The sequence below is a fragment of the Bos grunniens genome, chromosome 3 (assembly GCF_055505025.1).
Source record: "Bos grunniens cultivar Pamir isolate PY7600 chromosome 3, Bosgru_T2T1.0, whole genome shotgun sequence".
Taxonomy (NCBI): Eukaryota; Metazoa; Chordata; class Mammalia; order Artiodactyla; family Bovidae; genus Bos; species Bos grunniens.
The window spans coordinates 112,238,429-112,264,566 of NC_141167.1; the positions used below are offsets into that span (position 1 = coordinate 112,238,429).

The 26,138-nt window shown below is 52.4% G+C and overlaps 2 protein-coding genes across 2 annotated transcripts in view; one reads left to right on the forward strand and one right to left on the reverse strand.

Annotated features, from left to right (window-relative positions):
• Positions 1–9,458, reverse strand: part of KCNJ10 (potassium inwardly rectifying channel subfamily J member 10) — a 33,141-nt gene extending 23,683 nt beyond the window's left edge. The window contains exon 1 of the mRNA XM_086393559.1: positions 9,226–9,458. The gene's annotated coding sequence lies outside the window, so the exon portion shown is untranslated. The remainder of the gene's footprint in view (positions 1–9,225) is intronic.
• KCNJ9 (potassium inwardly rectifying channel subfamily J member 9) lies at positions 3,043–24,680 on the forward strand. The gene is made up of 3 exons (XM_086393558.1): positions 3,043–3,120; positions 20,399–21,306; positions 24,187–24,680. Exons 1-3 carry the CDS (start codon positions 3,092–3,094, stop codon positions 24,552–24,554), a joined length of 1,305 nt encoding a protein of 434 aa, XP_086249684.1. The 5' UTR covers positions 3,043–3,091; the 3' UTR covers positions 24,555–24,680.
• The last annotated feature ends 1,458 nt before the right edge of the window (positions 24,681–26,138 follow it).

Below are 26,138 nucleotides of genomic sequence, written 5' to 3' on the forward strand. Positions count from 1 at the left end.
GATTTCACCAGCAATGCAGGAGACCTGGGTTTGATCCCAGGTCTGAGCCACCAGGGAAGCCCATGAACACTGGAGTGGGTAGCCAATCCCTTCTCCAGGGGATTTTCCTAACCCAGGAATCAAACTGGGGTCTCCTGCATTGCAGGCAGATTCTCTACCAGCTGAGCTACCAGGAAAGCCCATAGATCCTTATACAGACATAGGATATTAACAGGGAAGGTCAGAGTCAAGTGTCATGGACTTAAAATCAATACAGATCTCAATCCCTAAACCCTAGCCCAGAAGGCCATGTGGCTTCTCTCTCCAGTGATCCAGTCAGCAGCGGGAAGTGGGGCTCATGGGAAGGCAGGAAATGAAAGGAGGTAGACTCACCCTGCCCAGAGGCGGTCAGAGGTCAAGGTGACCTTTCGAAGTTCCTTCTAGACTGAGAATCCCATTTAAGCTTCTCGTACCTGTTTTTTACCCCCTCTACCACCCATCCCAATATGCCCTGACTCTTCCCAACAAAGATGGGCAAAAGATAGCTCTGATAAAATTCCACATGGACTAGGTCATCCGAAGAGGTCAAGAGGCAGACAGTGCACGTGTGTGTACTCAGCCCTTTCAGTCATGTCCGACTCTTTGCGACCCTACGGACTGTAGCCTGCCAGACTCCTCTGTCCATGGGATTTTCCCAGCAAGAATACTGGAGTGGGTTGCCATGCCCTCCTCCAGGGAATCTTCCTGCCCCTGGGATCGAACCTGAGTCTCCTGGGTATCCTGCACTGCAGGTGGATTCTTTACCACCAAGCCAACCAGGAAGCCCCTAGGCAGACAGTGACCAACACTGCTCCCTCCACAAAAAAAAAAAGAAAAGAAAAACACCAAGCAGCATTCCAGAATAGAGTCCAGTCTTGCCACCTGGATATATCATGTCAGCTGGTCGGAGCCTTCCCGTAAAATGGGGACATAATAACGCTCCCGTCTACCTCACAGGGTTGTAAGAGGCTGTGACCAGGAGTGCACTGGGGGGGTGCAGAGGTGGTCGCCCTGGGTCTGGGCTGGGGCGGCTTGGGGTTCATCTTCCCCACACTGCTCCATTCAGTGTCTCGCTAAGCCCTGGGGCCGGGGGTCCTGGGCCCACCAAACCTCTCTGTGGGCGGCGAGACGCGGGGGGAGCCTGTTCAGAGTTCAGCGGAGGCGGTGTCTGTGGTTAACAGGTAAGCAGGAGCGGTCTGGAGCAGTGGGACATTTCCCGCCTCAGGGCTACATTCTTAAAGTCACAAGTGCAAACTTGTTATAACCTGTGTTGGAGCAGCAGGGGGCAGCGAGGGCATGGTGGGGGGCGGGGGACCGGCGCTGAGCTGCCCGAGGCTGGTGAAAGGGGCGCAAAGCGGGTGGAGGGCGGGTGTGCAGGTGCATATATGCAAGTGGGGGGTGGGTCGGTGCGCCTGAGTCGGCCTGCTGGGTCCAGGCGCCTCCTCCGCTCAGACGTGCGGACGAGAGCGTGTGTGGGGCCGCATACAAGAGCGTGCGCCTGTGTGTCTCTGCATATATGAGTCTCGTGGTGGGAGAGGGAGGAAAGGCGGGCAGCCACCAGCCGCGGTGGCTGGGCATGTGGAGCCAAGGAGTGGGCAGGCTGCGTGCCCCTTCCCCTGGGCCGGCCTCATGGAACCTGAATTCCAAGTCCGTCCACAGACTGCCCGGCCCCGCCCCCCTGGGAGCCGGGGCCACTCCCTGCCGGGTGCCCATCTCCCCAGCCTGCCCAGGGAAAGGGGAGGGGGGATTGCCTCCTGCCCATCCCCCCTGGCCTTGGGCTCATTCCCCCGCGCTCACTGGGCCCTCTGGACACTGGGGTGGGTGGGGGTAGTGGTGGGGGGAGGCTCTGAAAGCAGGTGACTGTTTGGGGGAACTCGGGGACAGAGCCCCCATTGTGCCCGCCCCGGAGCCGCCTCAATGGAGCTCCCGGGCACAAAGGGGCTTTGACAATGGGCAGGACATTAGTATGCAGGGCCAGCCCCTCGGCCCTCTCCCTGTCCCACAGCCCAGGGGAGGAGGGGGGCGCTGCTGCCAGCCTCGTGGGTGGAGGCAGGGGATGGGGCAGGGCTGAGGCTGTAGAGATCTTAGCCCCCAAGGGCTCCCCTGGGGGCACTGCCCAGGAGACAGGGGAAGGAGACAGACCAGGGCCCCCAAACCTGCCACTTGTCAGGGCTCTCCAAGTGGAAAAAGCCAGGGGGACTGGGAGGAGGAGGGGCAGTGCTGTGGGAGACCAGGATCCTTCCTCCCAGGCTGGACTCTTGAAGAAGCACGTGGGCAGTCTGAGCCCACCCACTTTTTGGCCTCAGTCTTCCCATCTATTCAAGGGAACTGTGTGGGTGGGAGAGGCAAAACCAAGCAACAGGCAGGAAGGTCTCAAACCTCAGCCTGCCATGTGTCAGAGTCGCCAGGCTGCATGTGGGTCCTGACCGTCCAGAATCCTTCTGCTCAGGGTGTGTGCCTGGAGTTCGGGGTGTTTAGGCTTCAGACAAGGTAGTGCCTGCGGCTCAGCCCAGGGGGATTTGGCTGATAGAGGAAGAGCCGGAACTAGCTCCCCTCCACCCCTGCCCCCACCACCACATGTTTGTCTGTCTCCCCCATCCGCCTCATCCCCTTCCCCAGGCTGTGGGAAGAGGCTTCTCCTCCTGGCCAGGGACACCCCCGCCTCATCCCTCCTCCACCTGACTAGCACCTTTGCACCAGCCCTGCCTTCCCAAGGTGCGAGCACTGCCTGTGGCTCCACAGGACAAAGGGCAGGGTTGGAGCAACGCGGAAAGGCACCCCAGGGCTGGGAGACTGAGAGGGAGTGATGCTTGAGAAAGGGCTGCAGGCAGACAGCAGGAAAAGGGACACCCCGGAGAAGCAGTGTTGCTGATTACAGACTTCCTCTGCCCTGGGTCAGGAACCCATAGGAGAGAAGGTTGGGGCCACTTTACAGAGGTGCTCACCGCAAGGCACAATGGAAAACCTGGGCTGAGGAATGTCTTCTCCTGGCTTGCTTTCTCCTTTTGCAGTTGCTGTTGATGTCAGGAGGTCCTCCCTGCTACCCGCCTTCCTGCTCTGCCCTTAGCCATGGATGGCACACTTGGGATTACTGGGGGAAAGGTAAGGTCTGCTCCCCTCTCTGAGCATCTTGAGTTTTTCCCTCCACTGAAACAGTCTGATGGGGAAAGTGCAGGACTAAGAATTAGGACTCCTGGGTTCAGGCCCAACAACCCTGTTAACTTTTTCTGGGACCTCGCGCAAATCACTTTTTCTGTCTGGTTCAAGAAGCCCACATCTGCAACATGGGAAAGGTCAATTCTGCATCACCCTGCCTTCTGGGCCCATGGGCAATGGATTCAGGGACAAGGCTCTGGGATTTACTAAGAGCTCATATTATTCAGCATTATGTTAGGCCCTTTTCTAGCCTTACATCATCTAATTCTCAACAATTCTAAAAACTAGACACTATTTAAAAGTTCCATTTTATAGACGAGACAACTGAAGCCCAGAGATGTTAATAATTTGCCCAGGCTTGTACAACTAGCAAGTGGGAGAACTGAGATTCAAGCTCAAGCAGGTAGTCTGTCTCCAAAGCCCACATGATGAATCACTGCCCCGTACTGCCTCCCTAGTGAAAATATTCAGAAGACCATGGGCAGCTGAGAGAAATCAGCCAGAATATTCAGATCACTGAGGGCTTTTCCAAACCTATCTTCATAATAATGCTAATATGTCATTTGCTTTTTTTTTTTTCACTTTCATTTTCTCATGGGTGTTCAGTAGAATTTTCCAGAATCAATGTGATATTGTAACCTATTGAATGCAGAAGCAGATATGAGATACCAACTGTCTTCTGTTAAGCCAGATATCACACAGATTTGAGACAGTGAGACAGTGCCACTTACTAAATTTTGTTTTTAAATATAGCTATTTTTCATTAAAAATGTCATTAAAGTTGACATCTAAAACAGGTTGATTGTTATTTTTGAATGAAGTGATACATATTTTAAGTTTGCTCTTTCTAACCTATCAGCAGATGTAATCCGCATGAACAAAACTCAATAAATTTTAAGATGTGAAGGGAGTCTTGAAATCTACAAGTGTGAGAGCCACCGCCCTAGACTCAGACATCCTTACCTTCTCCTCTTGCTGTTGCCTGTGGCTTTTTTTTTTTTTTTAGCAGATCAACCAGGGAGATTTGGATGTGGGGAAAAAGTCTTGGGGTTGAAACTAGAATGAGGGCTGAAGTTGAGTATATAATGCTAAAAAGTCAGGCCTAACCCCACTTGAGAACTATCGCCACATGTTTCCTAGCCTGCAAGCTCCCACCCAGAGGTATGCTCAAGACCACGGGCCTGTCTCAGGCTGGATTCTGGTCTCTGCCCCTTTTGCAATCCAGATGCCGGCTGACAAGTCCAACATCAGGCAGGGGCAGACCTTCCTGGTGAAGAGAGAAAACTTCTGTGGATACCCATGTGGATTTTTGTGTTTGGGCCAGCAATGCTTAATCTGCTGCCTGTAATCTTAGGATGAAACTGTCTCCACAGGATGGGGAGCCTGGTAGGAGATAAATGTCTCTGGCAGTTCCCAGGAGAATTGGATAATAGGATCTTATGTATACCCTAGTCTGGGCTTCCCAGGTGGCACTAGTGGATAGAACCTGCCTGCCAATGCAGGAGATGTATGAAATGCAGGTTCGATCCCTGGGTCAGGAAGATCTCCTGGAGGAAAGCATGGCAACCCACTCTAGTATTCTTGACAGAGTTGGACATGACTGAAGTGACTTAGCATGCACGAATGTGCACCCTAGTCTAGGACACTCCTAAGCTTCTAAAGCCTTAAAAGTCAGGATCCTCCCCCAGAATTAGCAACCAGAAAGACTTTTTACCTAGAATCAAGCTGGTCAGTAGGCACCCTGTGCCCTGGGGTAGAGGGATCCAGGGAGGGAAAAGATGCGCTTGCTTCAGGGAGTCCACAATCTGACAGGGGTGTAGGCCCCTCCCTAGAGGAGCCCCCGTTATTGAAGGAGACGGGATGTCCCATCCAGTATTACCACTGCCCAGGATGTCCTGGGCAAAGTCACAGACACAAAGGACAAGGGACAGGCAGGATGCTGACAAGAAGGGGTACAAGATGATAGAGCAGATAGGGAAATAGGAGGATGGAGATTTGCAGGAGGCGTGAGGTTAAAATCCATAGGCCTATGTGAGGGCCCAGGGTAGAAGGGTGTGGCTCAGGGATTGCCATGGGATATGCTCCCCCAGTACAAGGTCTGAATAGATTGGGGTCCCTAAAGAGGGGGTGCTGGAGGGGATAGGAGAAAGGCTGATATAAAGCAGCTTGAAGACTGTGATTGGGAACTTTAGTCTGAAAACCGATAGAGATGTCTGGGTAGGAAAGGGGCAAGGTAAAACTGATGCTTCATGATAACAATTGCAGTGATGATTCCGTGAGGTAAAGGGAGAGAATCAAGGAGAAAGAAAGGCGGGAGTCAGGAAAGTCCTAAGGAGGCTGCTGTGGGCACCCAGGCTAATGGGATGGACGGGCTGATCGGGGGACAGGGAAGAGGTTGGCTCACACACCTGAAAGGAGTTGTGGGGGGTGGGGGGAAATGGGCAGGGAGGGGACAGGCAGGCCCATGGAGGGACCAGGGTGAGATGTGGGGACAGAAAGAAGCTGCCATCTTTGGCCGGAAGAAGTAAGTTGCCCAGAATGGGGAAAGACACTCTTTTAGGGAAGCTCACCAGCTCAGTTACACTTGTCATATCTGAGTTGAATGCAAGACATCTGCTAGGTGAAAACGTATGGAAAGAAAGGGCCAGGGACGTGGAGACCCAGGCTCTGGCTGTGGCCAGACTGTTGGAATGAAGACAGGAAGCTCATCTTCAACAACTTGATAATTCTCCCACCCTTCCAAAGTCTAGAAGGGTGGAGAGATAGAGACCTAGGACAGACCTCAGAAAAAGCCCCAGGGAAGGGCTGTGGCAGGCCCAGGAGCCAGGCAAGATGATGGAGTAGAAAGAGTCACAGACGTGGGGACACCACGATAGCCAACAACTGCACTGTTTTAGTTTCCACTTGTTGAGCACCATTCCAAGCCCTTTACAAATACTGACTCTGTTAATCCACAACTATAACTTTTAGCCCCATTGTAAGGATGAGGGAATGTGCAGCTACAAAGCGGCAGAAGACAGATTGTAAACCCAGGAAGTCTGACTCCAAGGCTGTGCTCCTAACTGCTATGCCTCTGCCTTTCAGGCAACAGAAATGCACCCTGGGACGTGCTGTGGGTCGCACCTTCCTTCCAGAAGAGGCCTCTTGGCCTGATACAGTAATCCCTGCATTTCTCTGAGTTTCACAACTCCCCTCACAAGCCTTAATGATGGGCTTTTGTTTGTTGTTTGGGAGCTTTTTTGTTTTTGCTAGAGTCCACAGGGTGGTCTCCCTCTCTTTTCCAAACTCCAGATCTCTTTCCTTCTATGGACATGCTTCCTGAAATCTAGCCTAAGTCCTTCAAGTTGCAGCCCCAACCCTTTCCCTAGGTCTTCTGCCATTGGCCACATCCACTCCTTGAATACTACACCTTTTCAGGGACCTGAAGTGCTAATTAAGCCCTCTCAAGCCCATGCTTCTCCAGCCTCCTCCAGGCCACCATTTCAGTTCTCACTTCTCTCCTGCATTCCATAGCCAACCCCTCCCTTCTCCCCACCACCTCAAATCCAGCTCCCAGCTGGCTGACACCCACGGGAGGGTTTTTCCCATAATCCCTTTCTCTCTGCCCTTTCAAGGTTCTGATGGGGGGAGGGGATGAAGAGGGACCACGCAAATGCACTGTCTCCATGAAAATGGTGGCAACGTCTATAATAATCTTGGATGAAGGGAGAAAAGCATTGACTCAGCCTATGGAAGAGAAGGGGTGATGTGGTAAACTCAGAAAGCTCTGATTCCCAAGAGCTGCCCCTTCCAACCACCCTTCACTGCGTGCTAAAACAGTTGGATTCCAGATCTCCCATCTCTCTAATCTTTCTGCAGTTTCATCTTAACAGTGTGCCTTGGACTCTCCCTTCTCTCTGCCCCTTCCAGGGCCTCACCACCGTCCTGGACAGCTTGGCCTCAACCCGGACCATAGCACTGACCAGTCAGGCAAGAGAAGAATCTAGGCTGGCTGGGGAGGGGATTGAGAGTGGAAGTTTCTTCGTTCTGTCCTAAATAACCCTTGGCAGGAAAGCTGAGGGGCTCTGTGGCCCAACATCTCTTTCCCTCCCCACCAATGCCAGGGGGTTCAGCCTACCTTCCACCTTGTGTGCAGAAACCAAACATTTTACTAAAAGGTACAAGAGGCCGTTTCTCCTTTTTGTAGAAGTGAGTCTTTCTGCCTGACTCACTCCCCCACCCAGAGCCCTAAACCCCGTATTCCATCAGTCCCAGCATGGCCCCAGAGGACTTCATTTAAGCTCACCCAGATCCAAGTGCGCCCGCCTTTCTGGTCCCTAGGGAGGACTGGGGAAGGAGGGCCCTGGTCTTATGCCATGCCCTTCCCTTCTAGCCCAAGCCAGTGTGCACAGAGGTGCAGGTACAGAGATGGGGCACCCACCATCCAGTGGGGCACAGGGACGAGGTGGGAGATGCCAGGGGCCTGACAACTAACCCTCCCACACAAACAGATGCATCCACAGACTGCATATGGGGCGATGTTGGGGAGACAGATTTTTCCCCCAGAGTAGGGGACAGCAGTGGGATTCTGCACTGAACCACAGAAGGGATGGGACCATAACCCTGCCCCCCCACCCCCCTGTGTGGAGTCACTGCCATTTGATATCCACTGAGACAAGTTGGCTGCTCTGCTGAGGGTGGAGGGTGGGGGGATGGCTCAGAAAACAGCAGCTCCTTTCAGGGCCTAGGTTGGCAAGGGCTTTGGGAGGCTGGACTGGCCCAGATCACCCCCAACACCCCCTCTTTCCCTCCCGCGCCACCACCACCAAAGGACTGGAGGGCGGCGAAAAGGAGTTGGCACTGCCTGGGCCATGCCTATTGCCTCTGTAGACCAGCCCTGGCCCCCCTCCTTGGCATGATGCCTTCCCTCACCCTCCTCCCTCATTTCCTCCTCCCTGAAGACCTAACTATAAACCAGGACACCTGGTTCCTTCTACACTTGGTCCCTAGTACCCAGCTTATACTATGAGGAATTAACAAGCCTGCCCCTCAGCACAGGATGGTGCCCACCATCATGCCAGGAACATAGAAAAGAAATCCTTGGAGATTAGGGAGACAGTTTTAAGATGAAACTAAATGGAACTCAGTGGTAGCTGCTGGTCTCTCCTCAAACTGGTTTCCTGATAGCCACCCCAAACCCCCCTCATTCCTAAACAAGCGTCACTCCTCATAGGACACCGAATCTCTCACCATCTCCCTCCCACCCAGAAATGCCTAAAGCAGTTCTGGTGGGGGGAAAAAAAAAAAAATTCAAGCACCACAACCAAGGCAGACAGGCTAAAAATCTTTAGCCAGAATGTGTATCAGTAAGCAACAGCATCAGGCTTTAAGCCTAGGCCTCCTTTGGGGTCCAAATTTGTATTGGCTTCTTCACCACCCCACTTTCCCAACTGTCTCACTTTGCAGTGGGGAGGGGGTTATTAACGGGGAGGCATGTCTTGAAATGGGAGGCAAGTTGGAGTGGAGGGAAGAAATTAAGTGGGCAGGGGGTCCCCGTCATACCAAGCTACTACATCTCCCTAATCTGAGCTGTCTAATATGAGCAGTAGTTACACATACAGCTTTCTTCCTCTGTGTGACTTATGTGTGGGTGTCACTATGTGTCACAGCATGGGGAGGGGGAAAGGGGCTGGGCATGGGAGTGGGAGTAACCTGATGATCCTGGGAAAAGGGGGCGCTGTCTGGAGTGCCTGTGGGGCATGCATGGTTATATGTGGTAGTTACTGAATTAGTTGGAAAGCTGTGATGCAACTCCAGGTCTGCCCAATAGGAAGGGGTATTAGGAAAGCCCCTTCCTGGGCTGAAAGCGCTGAGGTGACCAGCTTAGGTAAATTTCCCTTCTTGGAGAGCCCTTCCCAGACGCCCAAGGTGGGAAGCTAAGGAATAGGACCGTACCACTGAGGCCAGTCAGGGAGGGACCCAGGGACTGGGGGCCCCGGTATCTCTGGACAGTGAGGTAAACGGGACCCCGGCCTAGGCGGCAGCACTCTTTCATTAGGGCCAGGGTCTTACCTTGGGTCCAGGGTGGAGTGGCCCCTCGGATGGGCAGCGGGACAGACGGACGGACGGGGCGGGCAGGCGTGAGGAACGGAGCTGTGCAACCGGCAGGGCCAGGACTCTTAAACTCGGAGCTGGGATCAGATAAGGGCTGGTCCAGGGGCCGGGGCTGGGGTCGGGCCGGCCGGGGGCAGATCTGGGCCGGGCCGGGCCGCCCCCTCCCTCCGCAGCGCAGAGCCAAACTTTGCGTGAATGGAGGGACCTGGAGGGGCCGGGCGGGCGGGGGCGGGGGGCTCCGGACAGGCCAATGGGAACGTGGAGCGCCAGGCCCGAGCCGCCGGGATTGGAGGGGCCTGGGCAGGGGGCGGGGCGTGTGGAGCAACGAAGCGGAGCCCCAGACAGCTGCAGGAACGGGGCAGAGAGCAACACCCAAAGACAGAGACCCAGACAGACTCAGGAGAGAGAGATGGAGAGACGATAGGCGAAGCGATAGAAGCCGAGCTGGCAAGGTGACAGAGGAAAAGAGAAGGAAGAAAAAGGAGGCGGTCGTGTCAGGGATGGGGAACAGAAGCGGGAGCTGGCGGGGGCGGGCCTGGGGCCGAGTTAATGAGGTGGAAATGAATTCAGCACCCGCCCAGTGGCCCGACAGGCAGCGCCTAAGGGGCGGGCTCCGGGGGCTACGGGGTTATATCCCTCGGCACCATTTCCACGCTGTTTGCCGTTTTCTAAGCGCTGAGTGAGGTCCTGCGAAATGCGCAGACATCATTACCACCTACAGTGGCTTGGTTTGAGAGGGGGCAGAACATGCAGCCCTAGTGCCTGGGAGGTGCCAGAGGCTGCAGAAAGGGAAAGAGCACTCTACTTAGGAGGTCTTAGGTGGGAGGACAGACTTCCGATAAGGTCCCTAAAGAATGCAGAGGATTCAGGTACTAGGAGATGATGGGGAGGGAATTTAAGGCAGAGACAGCTGCATTCAACAGTTCTGGGAGGACAGGAAAACACAAGTAGGCTTGGGAAAGAAACAGCAGAAAAGTGTTCCATTGGACTGGAATATAGAATGGTGGTTCTCAACCTTAACATCACAAGGGACTTATTTGATTATCTAAATCCATGTTTTGAGAGATTTTTCTCCACAATCTCCCATTCTTGGCATGCATTAAGAAAGAAAACATTTACTTCCCCGTTTCTATACATCATAGATATTTAACTACTAATCAGTAAACCGTATTATCATATTGAGTTGATACACATCTTGGGGGGGGAGAAAAGGAAAGAAACTTGAAATTTTAGCTTAGTTCAACTTCTAAACGCCCTATGATGGATAAATGTCCATTCAAACAGCCCCCATGGGGCAGGCCATGGGGGCAGAGGGGGTTGCACTGGGCTGAAGGTAAGCACCACGGGTATAGTGATTGTGGTGGGGGAAGACCTGGACCAAATGTAGAGCTGTGCCCATTCACGGTCAGCTCTGAAGGCGACTGAGAGCAATGAAGGTGTACTGAGCAGGGGGGAGACAAAGCTATAGCAGAATTTTAGGGAGGTTAATCTGGACGTGAGCAGAATGGTGACTCAGGAGGGAATCTGGCAGCAATCCTAGACTCTTCCTGAGCAAAAAGGTGGGTCAGGAGGGAACCTGGCAACAATTCCAGGCTTTTCCTGAACAAAAAGGTGACTCAAGATGAAACCTGGCAGCAATCCTAGACTCTTTCTTTACCTCCCTTATCTAAGCATTGCATCTCCTTTTCTAAACCCCCTAAATCCCGCTCCCTTCCTCCCTAGCTCATCATCTAGTGGTCCAGGACCCCATCACCTCTCACCAGGATTACTGCAGCAGCCTTCCAACACCTGCCTTTAGTCATTCTCCACTCTAACAATCCTTCGAATCGTGAAATCCTTCTTTTAAAAAGAAACACCAGTGCCTCTGAAACACAAATCTGACTGTTTCACTTCCCAATTTAAGCTTTCAATGACTGCCCATTGTCTATAAATCAAGTCCAAATTCTTAACCATGGAACAGAAGGCCTCTTATGGCCTGGACCACTCCAGTCTCTTCTTCTTCCACTGCCCCTACATCCCAACCTACAGGTTCCTCCTCCAATACTCAAGGTTGAGTCTTATGTTCTCTTTCCCTGTCCTGCCCCTGGAGCCTTCATGGTTTACACGGCTCCAACTATGTTTCCTGAGTTATACCCAGATCTCTGTCTTCAGTCTTAGGCTGTCTTTAGAGGGTTACCTCCACAATTCCAGTTCCGTGCTGGGGATTTCCACTCTCAACTGGACAGGCACCAAATTGAACTCATCATCTTCCACCCCCAGTGTGACACTTCTCATGGCTTCTGTGACTTCTCATGACTTACTCTGTGTTTCTCCCAGTCAATCAGATTAAAAAGTTAGAAGTCATCTTCATTCTCACCCTTACCAACTGTGCTCCATCCATCGGGACGTCAACTAAATCCTGTCATGTCTCCCTTTGGCCTATTTCTCTAGGATATTCTTTTTCATTTCACGGCCACTTTTAGGGTCAGGAAGATCCCTAGCAGCCCAGGACCTTGACCCGCCCTTCACCTTTCCCTCCAGTCTCAAAGGAAGAGGCAGCCTGTATTCACCATGCCACTCCTTGTGTCCTTGGATCAAAACCTCAGACTGGTGGCCCTTGCTAACAGGTCACAGCCCAAACTCGCTAGCTTGACGCTTAGAGTACTCCTCTGAGGAGTTGGAGGGGAGGAAGAATCAAGGGGCAGAAGCAGAAAGAGATACCTAGTGGTGAAGAAGTCTCTGGAGAAGTTCCTTACAAAAGGTCTTCACTTCTGTGTAGTTCAGAAAAGTCATTCACTGAAACTCAAGGTGTGGCAGGACTGGACAGTTAGAAAGCACTTAGACGTTCTAGAATAGCAGGTGTGTGGAGACTGTAGAAGGTGTACAGATAACTTGAATGGCATTGTTGAGTTTTCCATTTTAAAATAGTGATTTAAATAAAAGTTTTTTTCTTTTTATGTTTTATACAATTATAGAGATATCTATTATGTATATTGCTTTTTGCATAGTCAGTTTTTAATTTTTGTCTTGTTACAAAAGAGAAGTCTCAAAACAGTCACTAGGAGACCAATATGGAGTCAATAGTACAGACATAGGAAATTCATATGTGTGAGCGTTCACTATGCAAGATACACGTATTACTTGAGATGGGAAAACGGCGAGGTTCGGCAGCTCATCTATGGTAACAGAGCAGAAAGTGTTAGATTTGGAATTTGAATCCACGTATGTTGGACTCCAAAGTTTGTCTCAAGGTAATACTGGAGTGAATTTGCACGGTTGAAACAAAAACTCGGCATTATGAGCACACGTTTGTATGAAAAATTTGCCAGGGTTGCAGTGTCCAGTGTTTCCCAATTTGGGGAACCGGCGTCCTTTGAGGACCTCCCCCCCCCACCCCATTCCTCACTTTAGCAAGTTCTATCTTTCTTATTTTCAATGATTCCTTTCCGATTCACTCCTTCCAACTTTGGCCTCATCCCTTCCTTTATCTCATCCGTAATAGGGCAGGGGCTTCCTCAGAGCACAGAGGGCCGCAGAGATGAGAAACCCGTTTGGGGAGGAGAGTCCACAAGCGGGCAGCTGTATGAGGGGCTCCTGCTGGGAAAGGCCAGTGGACAGAGGACAGGGAACCTTTGGGTCAGAAGGCATGAGGAGGCTCAGAGTAGACAACACTTCACAGTCAGGGGTGCCACCTAGAAACAGCAGACGTTGACAAGGAGAGGATGCCAAGGGGCATTTTAGTGTTCAGGCCCCATAAGGCTGAACAATTTCCATTAGTAGTAGGGTGCCTACTAGCTGGATAATTCAGACCACGGAGGAGAAAGCCAAGAGAGGGACTGAGCCTTCCCCCCGCCAGCCACAAATGGATTCATTATTTAGATATACCACTTCCTTTCAGTAAATGAGATATACACAAACATTTATAAGACATAAGTTACGGGATGCTTAATCACACGACCAAAGTGTTCTTCCCAGAATTTCTGTAACTAGGTGGTTCGCTTGTTGTGTTGTTCAGTCGCTGAGTTGTGTCTTGACTCTGCGGCACCGTGGACTGCAGCACTCCAGGCTGCTCTGTCCTCCACTGTCTCCTGGATGTACTCAAACTCATGTCCATTGAGTCAGTGATGCTATCTAGCCATCTCATCCTCTGCAGCCCCCCTCTCCCTTTGCCTTCAATCTTTCCTAACATCAGGGTCTTTTCCAACAAGTTGGATCTTCACATCAGGTGGCCAAAGTATTGGAGCTTTGACTTCAGCATCAGTCCTTCCAGTGAATATTCAGGATTGATTTCCTTTAGGAATGACTGGTTTGATCTCCTTGCTGTCCAAGTCAGTCTCGAGAGTCCTCTACAGCACCACAGTTTGAAAGCATGAAGTCTTCAACATTCAGCCTTCTTTGTGCTCCAACTCACATCCATACATGACTACTGGAAAAACCATAGCTTTGACTATACAGACTTTTGTTGGCAAAGTGATGTCTCTACTTTTTAATACACTGTCTAGGTTTGTCGTAGCTTTCCTACTAAGGAGCGAGAGTCTTTTAATTTCATGGATGCAATCACCATTCACAATGGAAACAGTGTCAGACTTTATTTTTCTGGGCTCCAAAATCACTGCAGATGGTGACTGCAGCCATGAAAGTAAAAGACGCTTGCTCCTTGGAAGAAAAGCTATGACCAACCTAGAGAGCATATTAAAAAGCAGAGACATTACTTTGCCGACAAAGGTCCATCTAATCAAAGCTAAGATTCTTCCAGTGGTCATGCATGGAAGTGAGAGTTGGACCATAAAGAAGCTGAGTGCTGAAGAATTGATGCTTTTGAACTGCGGTGTTGGAGAAGACTCTTGAGAGTCCCTTGGACTGCAAGAAGATCAAACCAGTCAATCCTAAAAGAAATTAATCCTGAATATTCATTAGAAGGACTGATGCTGAAACTGAAGCTCCAATACTTTGGCCACCTGATGCAAACAGCCGACTCATTGGAAAAGACCCTGATGCTGGGAAAGATTGAAGGCAGTAGGAGAAGGGGACGACAGAGGATGAGATGGTTGGATGGCATCACTAACTCGATGGACATGAGTTTGAGCCAGCTCTGGGAGATGGTGAAGGACAGGGAAGCCTGGCGTGCTGCAGTTCAGGGGGTCACAAAGAGTTGGACACGACTGAGCAACTGAATGACAACAATCACCATCCTCAGTGATTTTGGAGCCCAAGAAAATAAAATCTGTCACCAGTACTTTCCTTTTTTTTCAAATTAAGACCTTTATAATTGGTCCAATGGACAGAAATTCTATTAACACCCAATGTACTGCAATAGGAGGGAGGTAACAGGGAATACACGAACAACCAGGGACCAGGAGCCAGGCAGCCCGGATCTCAGTCCTGTCTATTCTCTTGGGACCCGTCTCTTACCTGTAAAGTGAGGACTAATTCTGGACTACCTCTAAAGGCCTTGACTTTTAAATCCTGGTCTACTTCCAGCCAGTCCTATAAAGCAAGATAGACCTGTTTATGAGAAGGCTCTGATCCTCTTGCTCCTCTGAACTCAGCCAGAAGACAGCAAAGCCTTCAGCTTCAGAAGCCCACTGGGGCTCCGTGTGCCTGGATCTGTGCTCCACTTCTCCCCACTCCTTCCTAATCTCCAGCCACATGCACTCCGGCAAACATATGCTCCCTCTCCTCTGAACTTTCTAGGGCCTCATCTCCCTTGAATCTATAGAAATTATTATAATCTATCTGATTGGCCTCCTTGCTCCATTAAGCTGATATCCTCAACCATCTCCTGACTCCATCATGCTTCTTCTCCCACTTCCAGCCTTTTACCCAAGAAGTTTCATGATATTGCTCAAGGAAACCTTCCCAGATTGGTTGATCCCAAGGCTGCCACATACAGTTGCACAGTTTGTGGACTGCACAAAGGCACCTGCTGAGGGGGCAAACTAAGGACCAGCATTCAGTTTGCCTTTTGTTGCATCATGGCTCAGAGCAGTGTTTACTGGAGGGACTCCCGTTTTCACTTTTTTAACCCCAAAGTACCACTTGCTACATGCCATAAGGAGTACATCTGCCCAGAGAGGGTTCCTTTTTGCTATTTTGTACTAAGTTTCTTTATAGACCAGCAATGTGGCCCCAGCTGTGACCCTCCTGCCCTCAATATTTTCCAGTTCCAAACCCAATCTCCCATCATCACACTGTACTGACATATTTAATTGGTTCCTTGTAAAGTTGCTTGCTTTATCCCATAATACTGACAGCTGGGATCTTGCCTATGTTTCCGTCTCCTGGTACCTAAGAAAATGCTTTTTCCCTCACTCTGTTCCAGTTCAATGATAAACAAAGAGTTGAGGTTAGATACCAAGTAAAATCCAGGACCAGAAGGGTCGGCAAAGCAGGGCAGGGGGTTGTGGGCTTCTTCTTTGTCAGCAAGGCTATGCTCAAGGCAGCCTAGACTGAGGCAGGGGGCTGGCTGATACAGCTTCTGGGGGGCCCTGTCAGCTCTGCCATCTCCCTCTCCAGGAAATGGGGCCAGTCCTATGCAAATACGTTCTTGCCCAGGAGTTCCGTTTCTTCTCCCTGGGCTCCTGGCACAGTGGCACCAACGTGAGTGGCTGTTTGGCAGGACAGAGAAGGGCGGGCTAGCAGTCCTGAGGCTCAGGTGACAGGGCTAGGCCCAGGAGACAGGGATGCTGACGGGGCTCTAGCTGCCCTCCTGATGCCAATCTCAGGCTGAAAACTCGATATTTCCACTTAGAACAAGAAACACAGGGGAGAAGGCTAGAAGAGGAGGGCAGTGTACCAGGAGTGCCCCCTGCAGGTCTCACTAGGTGGCACTAGATCAGGCGAAGGTGGCGCTGGGTGGGCGGGGATTTCAGGAGCCGCCTGGGTGGAGGATAATGAGAAGGAAGACCATAGCTAGCATCTTCCAGGTGGCGCCAGTGGTAAAGAACCCGCCTGCCAATGCAGGAGACTAAAGAACGCAGGTTTTTCCCTGTGTCAGGAAGATCCCCTGGAGGAGGGCATGGCAACCAACTCCAGTATTCTTGCCTGGAGAATCCCCATGAACCAAGAAGCCTGGTGGGCTACAGTCCATGGGGTCGCAAAGAGTCGGACATGACTGAGCGACTAAGCACAGCACAGGGGACTACGATCCCACAAGCTGAGTTGGTGGCCAAAAAAAAAGAGAATACTTTCATGTTCTGGTTTTTATGTAACAGTGTGCCTACATGCATGTTTACATGTATGAACATAGTAACTGCTTATATTGCTTTGCCATAGATGTTGCATTACCAAGGGAGTGACAAGATGTGTGAGTGTGACCACTTCTCTGCCAATATCCAACTCTGTGACATTCAGTAAACCATTTAACCTTTCTCACTTTTAGTTTTCTCATCCATAAATAGAGAAAATAGTACTTATCTCATAGGGTATCACCCAGGGTTTTTAAATGAGGTGTGTCTAGCTCAGAGCTGATACTCAAAGAATCCTTAATAGTAGTGTCAGTATTCAGAGAAGGCAATGGCACCCCACTCCAGTACTCTTGCCTGGAAAATCCCATGGACGGAGGAGCCTGGTGGGCTGCAGTCCATGGGGTCGCTAAGAGTCGGACACGACTGAGCGACTTCACTTTCACTTTTCACTTTCATGCACTGGAGAAGGAAATGGCAGCCTACTCCAGTGTTCTTGCCTGGAGAATCCCAGGGACCGGGGAGCCTGGTGGGCTGCCGTCTATGGGGTCGCACAGAGTCGGACACGACTGAAGCGACTTAGCAGCAGCAGTGTCAGTATTCTGTGCTTATGTGTCTTTCTCCCGAGCAACCACGTGCTTCTGGTGGGCAGGGACTTATTTCTGTAACTGCTCCCACCCAGCACATTACCTGGCACTTGGGCTCCATAAGAGTTTGTTGAATGAAGAGTTAGTAAGCCCTAACCTAGACTTTTTTGTTGGACATCTGGGCTCTTTCTAGACCTTTCACTGTTAACAAATTATACTCCAAAGCCCTTCTATTTACATTGCCTCATTCAATCTGCACACCCTGTGAAGTAGGCGGAAAGAGGCTATTTGCACATATCCATGTCCTGGAAAAGATGGAGCAACTGTGGCTGACTGAAATGGGTCACCTCGAAAATCAGTGACAAAGGTCAGAACCCCTGACCCTACCTCCCTTCCTTGGGTGGATCTCTTTTCTCTCTGACTACTTTCTTCTGGATCAGGGTGGCCTCTCTAAAAATGAAGACTGTGATGGCGGGCCTGACCAAGAGCCTGACTTGAACCCAGAAAACTCCCTCATGAGATCGTATTACTCAGCACTGCCTTTTCCATCTTGCCAGGCCATTCCAGGAACTTCAAACCTTCCAGCACCCAGAAGCCTGACTGGAGGTGAATCCCTGGGAAACCAAATGCCTAATTCCCAAACACATCAGGGCTTGTATTTTCTCAGAGCAAGGAGCTTCTTAGGAAAGAGCCAGCATGCCAGCTTTTCTTCTTTTTTTTTTTTTCTGAGGGGGTGAGGAGGCGAGCATTGAGTTGTCCAGGAGGAGGGACTTTGGCTAAAAATAGCTATGGCGTGTGGATCAGCCTCTAGTGGTACCCAGGACTGGGGAGGGGAGGGGGATGCTCTAGAGCTGTCGCCAGACTGGTTGCTGTGGAAACAGGAGAGGAGCAGGGGAGCCTGGGAAGTGGGGATGACACAGATAGCAAGTCCTAGTCAGAGCTGCCGCTACATTTAGGAGAAACAGCAGTGCTTGCGGCTCCCACCCTCCAGGGGTGCTTGGGGTGAGGGGGAGGCGGTGTCAGGGGCATGGACGCTACCCCCCAGGGGTCTCTGCTGCCGGCTACTCTCCTCTCCACACGCTGTGAGTTGAGTTGCGGGGGACTTGGGTTTGGGCCCCTATTTCCAAGGCAAGTGGGGATTTGGGAAGAGCTGGTTACTGAGGGAGTTTTCATCAGATCCCCTTCCAAAAAATAAGCCCCCTTGCAGGCCAGCACTCTCAAGTGGGAGAAAGGGAGATTCAGCAGAATGCAGCAGTGGGGTCTTCTGAAAAGGGGACACAGCATGCACGTGAAATAAGGAGGAACAGGCTGGAGGAACAGGACTCTCCGGAGGGAAGCTGCAGAAACTGAGTCTTTGCTCCCGGGATGGAGGCAACCATTTCACACCTTTGCTGCCCCATTGAGAAAAATGCAGCCCCCACTTAAGGAAGATAGGAGACAGAACACAATCAAAGTGAGGCTCACCTAGATCCCTAGGGCAATGGAAGATGAGAGAGTTCTGGGGACTCTCAGACTCTGGGGTTTCTTCCCCACACATGGCAGAGAAATCTGCCTAAGCAGGCAGATTGGGGGTCAGATGACCTAAGACCTTGAGAGAACATCTGAAAGCCCACCTGGATAGAAGCTGGAATAAGTGGGCTCAGGTACTTTTCTGCAGGACCTGTGATCTCTAAGCCAGTCAGTGCTTGGAGATCACTTCTCAAGGATATCCTGAGCTGCGGGGAGAGAAAAGGACACTCAACCACTGGGGGAGGGGAAGACCCTAACCTGCCATTGCACTGGGACTCGTGGATGTGTCCTTGATTCCTCCTGAAAAATAAGTATAGGGGATGCCCCCAAGCTCCAAGCCATCTTGTTTTGGTTTTTTCTCCTGCCCTCTACCCCAGCAACACACACACACCACACATACACCCACACCCACACCCACACAGCCTCCAAAGATCTACAGAACACCTCACTCCAGAACTTAAATTCAAGAGTGCTGGGTTTGGAGTTACACATCCAGGCAGTTTCTCCCCAGGACCTGGTCAAATGTCCAGACCATCTGTGATCCTTATGTCACATCTTTCCATCCACCACTCTACTACAACCAGTCCAGGATTGGAATGGGAGAAGAGGATGATTCCCCGGAAGAAGGGAAGGTTGAAAAACCTTGAATCTTTATTCTTTACCTTTCCTTGTACGGGCCATACCTCCTAGGGGTCCCTAGATGCCTATGGAAGGGCTCTGGGTCTCTCTGTCTCAGGGCAGATTGCAGTCCAGAGAGAGAGCTGCTCACAGGGAAGAATTTAAAGCAAAATCAGGTAGGCTTCTCTTGGAATGTGAGATCTGGGACATATGGAGGGGGGCTGTTGTGAGGATAGTCAAGGGAGGTGGGAGGCTGGGGTGGGGAGAGAACTGAAGGGAGGAGAGAGGTAAATGTGGGTGCTTCAATCACTTATCTGAGTTAAAGGCTCATCAGGAGTAGGTTGCTAGAGGGTTACAAGCCTAATCTTGATGAACTTTGTGCTTCTTTTACCCTGGCTGTCCGTGTTGATCTCACATCCTCCGACCCTCCTGCCCGTTTGCAGGCTGTCTCCACTGTGGAAATAACCCAGGGGAAATGGGGCTAACGCTACAGCTGCAATGACCAGCGTCAGTCCTCAGGGAGAATTCTCAGTGGGAATTTCCTAAGGTGGGAATGTTCAACCTTTGCCCACTGGAGATTTTTCACTCGCTTTCCACCACTTTCATTTCTCCTTTGTAAGCTTCTTGAGAGGAAGAAGATGTGTGGGGAGGGGGGTTGGGAGTAGAGTAAGCAAGGTCCAAAGAGGGAGAAATGGGAAAGACTTTCTGCGTCAATTTCCTGGTGAATGGTAAAAGAGCCTGGTTAGCCGGCAGGCTGAAGGCGGAGATCAGGAATAAGGAGACTGCCTGACTTTAGCCTGGGTGGTGTGGAAGTGGGAGGCCTTTGGGCAGGGAGGGCTCTGCCCTGGAGAGGAAGATGAACCACCAGCTTTCAAGAAGCTCACAGCGTACAGATCTCAGGAAACTCCCTTCTTGCCCAGGGCCTTTTGCCTGAGGGTGGCCATGAGGTGCTGTACAGCCCCGTTAGAGACAGTGGGACCAAGATCTCTGTTACCACGCCCTGCCCTTTCCTTCTAAAATAATCAGTCATGCAGAGTGCGATCCAGTTCATACACCCTATCCCACTGGATCCTCACGATTTTGTGAGCTGCGGGTGGGGCCAGCTAGGGCTGTGTGTATCGTTCCCATTCTACCGATGCGGCAAGCCGAGGCCGAGAGGCAGCAAGGGACTCGCACAGGGCCACCCGGCCCCTGCGCGCAGGCCCGGACGTCTCGGCCTCTCTGGCGGGTCGGCTAACACGGCCCACCTCTCAGCCCCTCCAGGCCCCGCGCCGCCGCCCGGGCCGTGACCTCGCCGCCCGCGGGCACGGCCATGGCTCAGGAGAACGCAGCCTTCTCGCCGGGCACTGAGGAGCCGCCTCGGCGCCGCGGCCGCCAGCGCTACGTGGAAAAGGACGGGCGCTGCAACGTGCAGCAGGGCAACGTGCGCGAGACGTACCGCTACCTGACCGACCTGTTCACCACGCTCGTGGACCTGCAGTGGCGCCTGAGCTTGCTCTTCTTCGTGCTGGCCTACGCGCTCACCTGGCTCTTCTTCGGCGCCATCTGGTGGCTGATAGCCTACGGCCGCGGCGACCTGGAGCACCTGGAGGACACGGCGTGGACCCCGTGCGTCAACAACCTCAACGGCTTCGTGGCCGCTTTCCTCTTCTCCATCGAGACGGAGACCACCATCGGCTACGGGCACCGCGTCATCACCGACCAGTGCCCCGAGGGCATCGTGCTGCTGCTGCTGCAGGCCATCCTGGGCTCCATGGTGAACGCCTTTATGGTGGGCTGCATGTTCGTCAAGATCTCGCAGCCCAACAAGCGCGCCGCCACGCTCGTCTTCTCCTCGCACGCCGTGGTGTCGCTGCGCGACGGGCGCCTCTGCCTCATGTTCCGGGTGGGCGACCTGCGATCTTCGCACATCGTCGAGGCCTCCATCCGCGCCAAGCTCATCCGCTCGCGCCAGACGCTGGAGGGCGAGTTCATCCCGCTGCACCAGACCGACCTCAGCGTGGGCTTCGACACGGGCGACGACCGCCTCTTCCTCGTCTCGCCTCTCGTCATCAGCCACGAGATCGACGCCGCCAGTCCCTTCTGGGAGGCGTCGCGCCGCGCCCTCGAGAGGGACGACTTCGAGATCGTGGTCATCCTCGAGGGCATGGTGGAAGCCACGGGTGCGCGCGGCCCTGAGGAGGAGGAGCAGGGGAGGGGAGCGGGTGGGCGGGGAACTGGACCTAGAGGAGCCAGGGTGGACGAAGCAGGGGGCGAAGAGGGATGGGGGGACTGGTAGAGAATGGATGGAGAGGCTGGTAGAGGATGAGAGAGGCTGAGGTGAGATTCGGGACCTGGGTTGGGAGAAGTGTGTGAACAGAGTGATCCCCCAGAGAGCCGAGAAAAGGCAGGAATCCTCTTGAAGTAGCCCTGGCCGGGGCCCTGGCTGAGAAGTGCAAACAGGGGACGGAGAAGCCTGGTGCGCTGCAGTCCATGGGGTCGCTAAGAGTCGGACACGACTGAGCGACTTCACTTTCACTTTTCACTTTCATGCATTGGAGAAGGAAATGGCAACCCACTCCAGTGTTCTTGCCTGGAGAATCCCAGGGACCGGGAAGCCTGGTGGGCTGCCGTCTATGGGGTCGCACAGAGTCGGACACGACTGAAGTGACTTAGCAGCAGCAATGACAGTAGCCAACCCAGTGCTTACTCCCTGCCCTCCACGTTTCCAAAGCACTTTACCCCTCTGAGCTCATTTAATCCAAGCCCCATGAAGGACCCTGCTGAGGTTATTTCTCATTTTTGTGCTCATTTTTCAGGGAGCAGAATGCCCCAGTGAGAAGTTAAGTTGTCCACAGTCATAGGCTAAATAAGCAGTGGACACAGGCAGTCTGGCTTCAGTGTTTAGGGTGCAGAGTAGGAGGGAAGGTTAAGGTTTGCAATCTTTTTCAATACTGAGAGGTCCAGGCTTCTGGAATTTGATGGTGAAGGTTTTCTATGACCTCTTATTCCTAGCCTGGACCTTAAGGAGAGGTTGACAGCTGCTCGCAGCTCTACCTGGGTTTCCCAGTCCATCAAAAGGCTCAGTCTCCACCGACAAAGGAAACAGATGACCTGAACATTTCGAGCCCCTTTCCAGAAGGAATTGGCAATGTACCTGTAATGTCAGAATTTCCAACTCAGGCCTCCACAGTGAAAGGTTTGGGAGCAGGTAGGACAAGACCAGTGTAGCAGGACCAGCAAATGAGTCCTATGATACTTGAGATCTAAAAGGGAGAGGGTATTTCCCTGGCAGTCCAGCAGTTGAGACTCTGAGCTGCCAGTGCAGGAGGTGGGGGTGGATCCCTGGTCTGGGGACTAAGATCCTGTATGCTTTGGTGGGGCCCAAAACATGTTTTTTTAATGGGGATAGAAATGGGAGAAGCTTGCAAGTGGATAACCCAAGGCCCACCAGGTGGCCCTGTGGCTGCTGCCTGTGTCCCCTGCTGGCTTATCCGAAGTTGGGGCCAGCAAGCACGCTCCACTCCGAGCCTGTACCACTGTCTGTCCCAGTCTTCCTCACTCCTTCCCCCACACCACACCCCATTCCTTTCCCTTCCCCACTCACCCAGTTTCCTTTCCTCTCATCTCACCAGCTGGCACTCTTGCTGGTACCTGGGAGATCCCTGCCCAACCCTCTTCTCAGGTACCGCCAGCCCCTCACCCTCTTCCTCGAACCCCCTCTCTCCAGGGTCACTTTTGTTTCCTCTTCCCCTCCTCTCCTGGACATTTCCTATGCCAGCCAAAGGAACAGAGAATACCGATGTCCCCACACTGGCTCAAGGTGGGGCTTTCAGTGTTAAGAGCCAGTCTCTGGTCAGCTAGTGTTCACTCTTCTGTTCCCCTTTGTTCGAAGGTAGATATGAGCTGAGGGGGATGTGAGAGACCCCAAGTAGAAGAGAAGCGTTTGCCACAGTGGCTGTGGCCACCCCACAGGGAAAACAGGACACATGGCCATGGCAGGGAGTACGGGGGAGGGTGAGGTGAAGGAGAGAGGGAGGGGAGCTTGTCGGATTTTTCTAGAGAGACAAAGTTGGAAAGGATGGTAATATTTTGGGTGAGAGAGTCAGTATCCAAAATGCTTCTGAAAAGCAAGTATAATGAGCCAAAAACCCAACAAGATGACATTTAAAAGGAATAAATATAAAGTTCTAGATTTAGGCTTAAAAAAAATCACTTATGTAAGCACAGCATGGAAGAGCTCTGGTGAAAAAAGAACTGGGGGTTTTAGTTGGCCACAGGCAATGTGATGCAGCTTCCCAAAATGTTTATATAATGTAATCTTGGGCCCTATTAGCTGAAGAATCATGGGCAGAAGGAGAGGCAGTGAGCCCTCTCTTATGCGTGCATCAGGCCATGGTTGGAGTATTTATCACATTCAAAGTGCTTAAAGCATCCTCCTTGGCCGTTCTGGTTTGCAGTCAAGAAAGTAAAATTTTTGGAAGCCAGGTCACAGGAATGGTGAAGGGAGACAGATATTCAGTCTGAAAGAGAGAAGACGTGATGAAACTTGAGACTCCTGCTTCCAGTTACTTGAAGGGGTGTCATAAAGCAGAGGAATGAGACTAAGGGAAGCAGATTTGGGCTCTGTATAAAGAACAACTCAAATATTAGAGCTATCACGCAAGAGAAGGGATTCCTTGTGAGGTGGTGAGGTCTTAATCCTAGGAGGTAATCAAGTGCAAGCTAAATGCACATTATTGGGAATGCTCCAGTGGGGTACCCTGTATAGAGAGGCAAGTTAGACTAGATGATCTCCAAGGTCATTCTCAAAGTTAAGCTTCTCTGATTGGCATCTCCAATGGAGGGGAAGGGAGAATGTGGGCCAGAGATGAAGAGTTGGGGTAAATGGAGGGGAGGAGGGGTACAAGAATTGGGAAGGAAGAGAAAGTAGACTGGACCAAAGGGGGTTGGGGGCCCTTGAAGAGGGCTACAGGGAAGAGTTTTAGGAATAGGATTGTGAAATGACACAGGAGAGGTGAGGCTGGGGCTGGGATCCCCTTGACCTATGCCCCTCCCCCCAGGAATGACATGCCAAGCTCGGAGCTCCTACCTGGTGGATGAGGTGCTATGGGGCCACCGCTTCACCTCAGTGCTGACCCTGGAGGATGGCTTCTACGAAGTAGACTACGCCAGCTTCCACGAGACCTTTGAGGTGCCCACACCTTCATGCAGCGCCCGGGAGCTGGCCGAGGCCGCGGCCCGACTGGACGCCCATCTCTACTGGTCCATCCCCAGCCGGCTGGACGAGAAGGTGGAGGAGGAGGGGGCTGGAGAGGGGGCTGGAGAGGAGGCAGAAGAGGAGGCGGGAGAGGGGGCGGGTGAAGGGGCTGGGGTTGACAAAGAGCAGAATGGCTGCCTGCAACCCCCAGAGAGTGAATCCAAGGTATGACCAGATTCCTTCAGACCCCTGTGGCAGGGCCAGACACAGGTACCTGGGGAGCTGAATATCGTAGGTGGAGAAGGAGTCCGGCAAGGTCCCTATGAATGCACCAGAGCTGGAGAGCCCCCTCAGAATCTCAGGTCTGGGATCCAACTTGGACGGGAGAGATCCTGATTTCAGGAGAATGGAGGGTGGGGATGGGTGAACTTACCCAGCCTGTCTGTGTTTGACCTTCCTATCTGTTCATGGGTGGATGCGTGGACAGAAGGATGGGCCTGTGTGAGCCAGATGAGAAGATGGAAGCAGAGAGAGACAGCCAGTAGATAGATAAATGGGCTGACAGGCTGGTGGAGCGCTCAGGGCTGCCGCTAACTCACAGAGCATCTTTGTGCAAATTCTAAAAAGGCACCCTTTTCCTCTAGACTTACACCACCCTAAACCAGAGTGCACAGCTTGGGGAGCAGATGTGGGCTGCATTTTAGTCCCCACTCTTCTCCTCAGCCAGCCTCCCTGAGTCTGGCGCTTCTGTCTCACTGGACGCAGCAGCCCGAGCTAGCCCAGGGCAGAGAAAGCTGGAAGGGGGCAGGCAGAGAGGGAGAGGCTGTCCTCCTGCCTCCACCCTCACCACCGTGACAGGCTGAGGGCAGGCTGAGAGATTGCGAGGGCAGCTCAGTAGGGTGTGAAGGAGGGCTACAAGGAAGAGTTTTAGGAATAGGATTGTGGAATGACACAGGAGAGGTAAGGCTGGGGCTGGGATCCCCTCGTCCACGATGCAGGGAAGCCAACTGTAGGGGAGATGCCAGAGCTGGGGCCCTAGGGCCCTGGGGCTGGGCCTGGGCAAGGCAAGCCAGGGACGACCATCTTCTAACAGCAGAGGGAGACCTCAGAAGTGCCACTGCAGAGGCGGGAGGGGAGAGCAGAGTTGTAAAGAGAAGAACCAGGGGAGACATGGAGCTCGTGAATTCACTAGAGCTGGGACACGGGGCCCTCGGGAAACAAGACTCAGTCTTGGGGTACTGTGAGAGGGAGTCATTCACGTGGCTTACTGGGTGCCAGCTGGGTCCGGAGCACTGACCCAGGCATGTGTGGGGAGGATGGCCAGAGATCCGATTCCTATTCCGGAAATACAGCGCGTGCACGTGGGAAAGACAGGGACATATGCCTTTGGCAACTGTTTCAAACCAAGAACCTGGGCAATCTCTCTGAGTACGGGTGGGAGGGCTCAGTGATCAGAAAGCCAAGGACTGAGTCAGACCTAGAGAGTGACTTGAGCCAGCAGTTGTGAACTGGGGTGGGCATCAGGGTCAACCTGGAGGGCTCTGGGACACAGATGGTTGAACCGCACTCCCATAGTTTCGGACACAGTAGGGCTGGGGCAGAGACTAAAACTGCATTTCTAACACGTCAGGTCCTGATGCCAGAACAGGGACCACGCTTTGAGAAGCCCTCCCCTAAGCAGACTGGGGGTTCTGTCAGGAAGTGGGCATCAAGCTGAGGAGTTGCTGAGGATCCTTGGGAAGGAGACTGAAATATAACGGGTGGAGAATTGTGGTGGAGGGAAAGGGGACCCGGAAACCCAGGCTGAATAGTTTA

What these genes read in the sequence shown, in the direction of transcription:
- KCNJ9 (XM_086393558.1), top strand. Translation starts at nt 3,092, where the DNA reads ATGGCACACTTGGGATTACTGGGGGAAAG. An exon ending in TTGGGATTACTGGGGGAAAG is followed by an intron (nt 3,121 to 20,398) that starts GTAAGGTCTGCT and finishes CCCACCTCTCAG; the next exon opens with CCCCTCCAGGCCCCGCGCCG. An exon ending in GGGCATGGTGGAAGCCACGG is followed by an intron (nt 21,307 to 24,186) that starts GTGCGCGCGGCC and finishes CCCTCCCCCCAG; the next exon opens with GAATGACATGCCAAGCTCGG.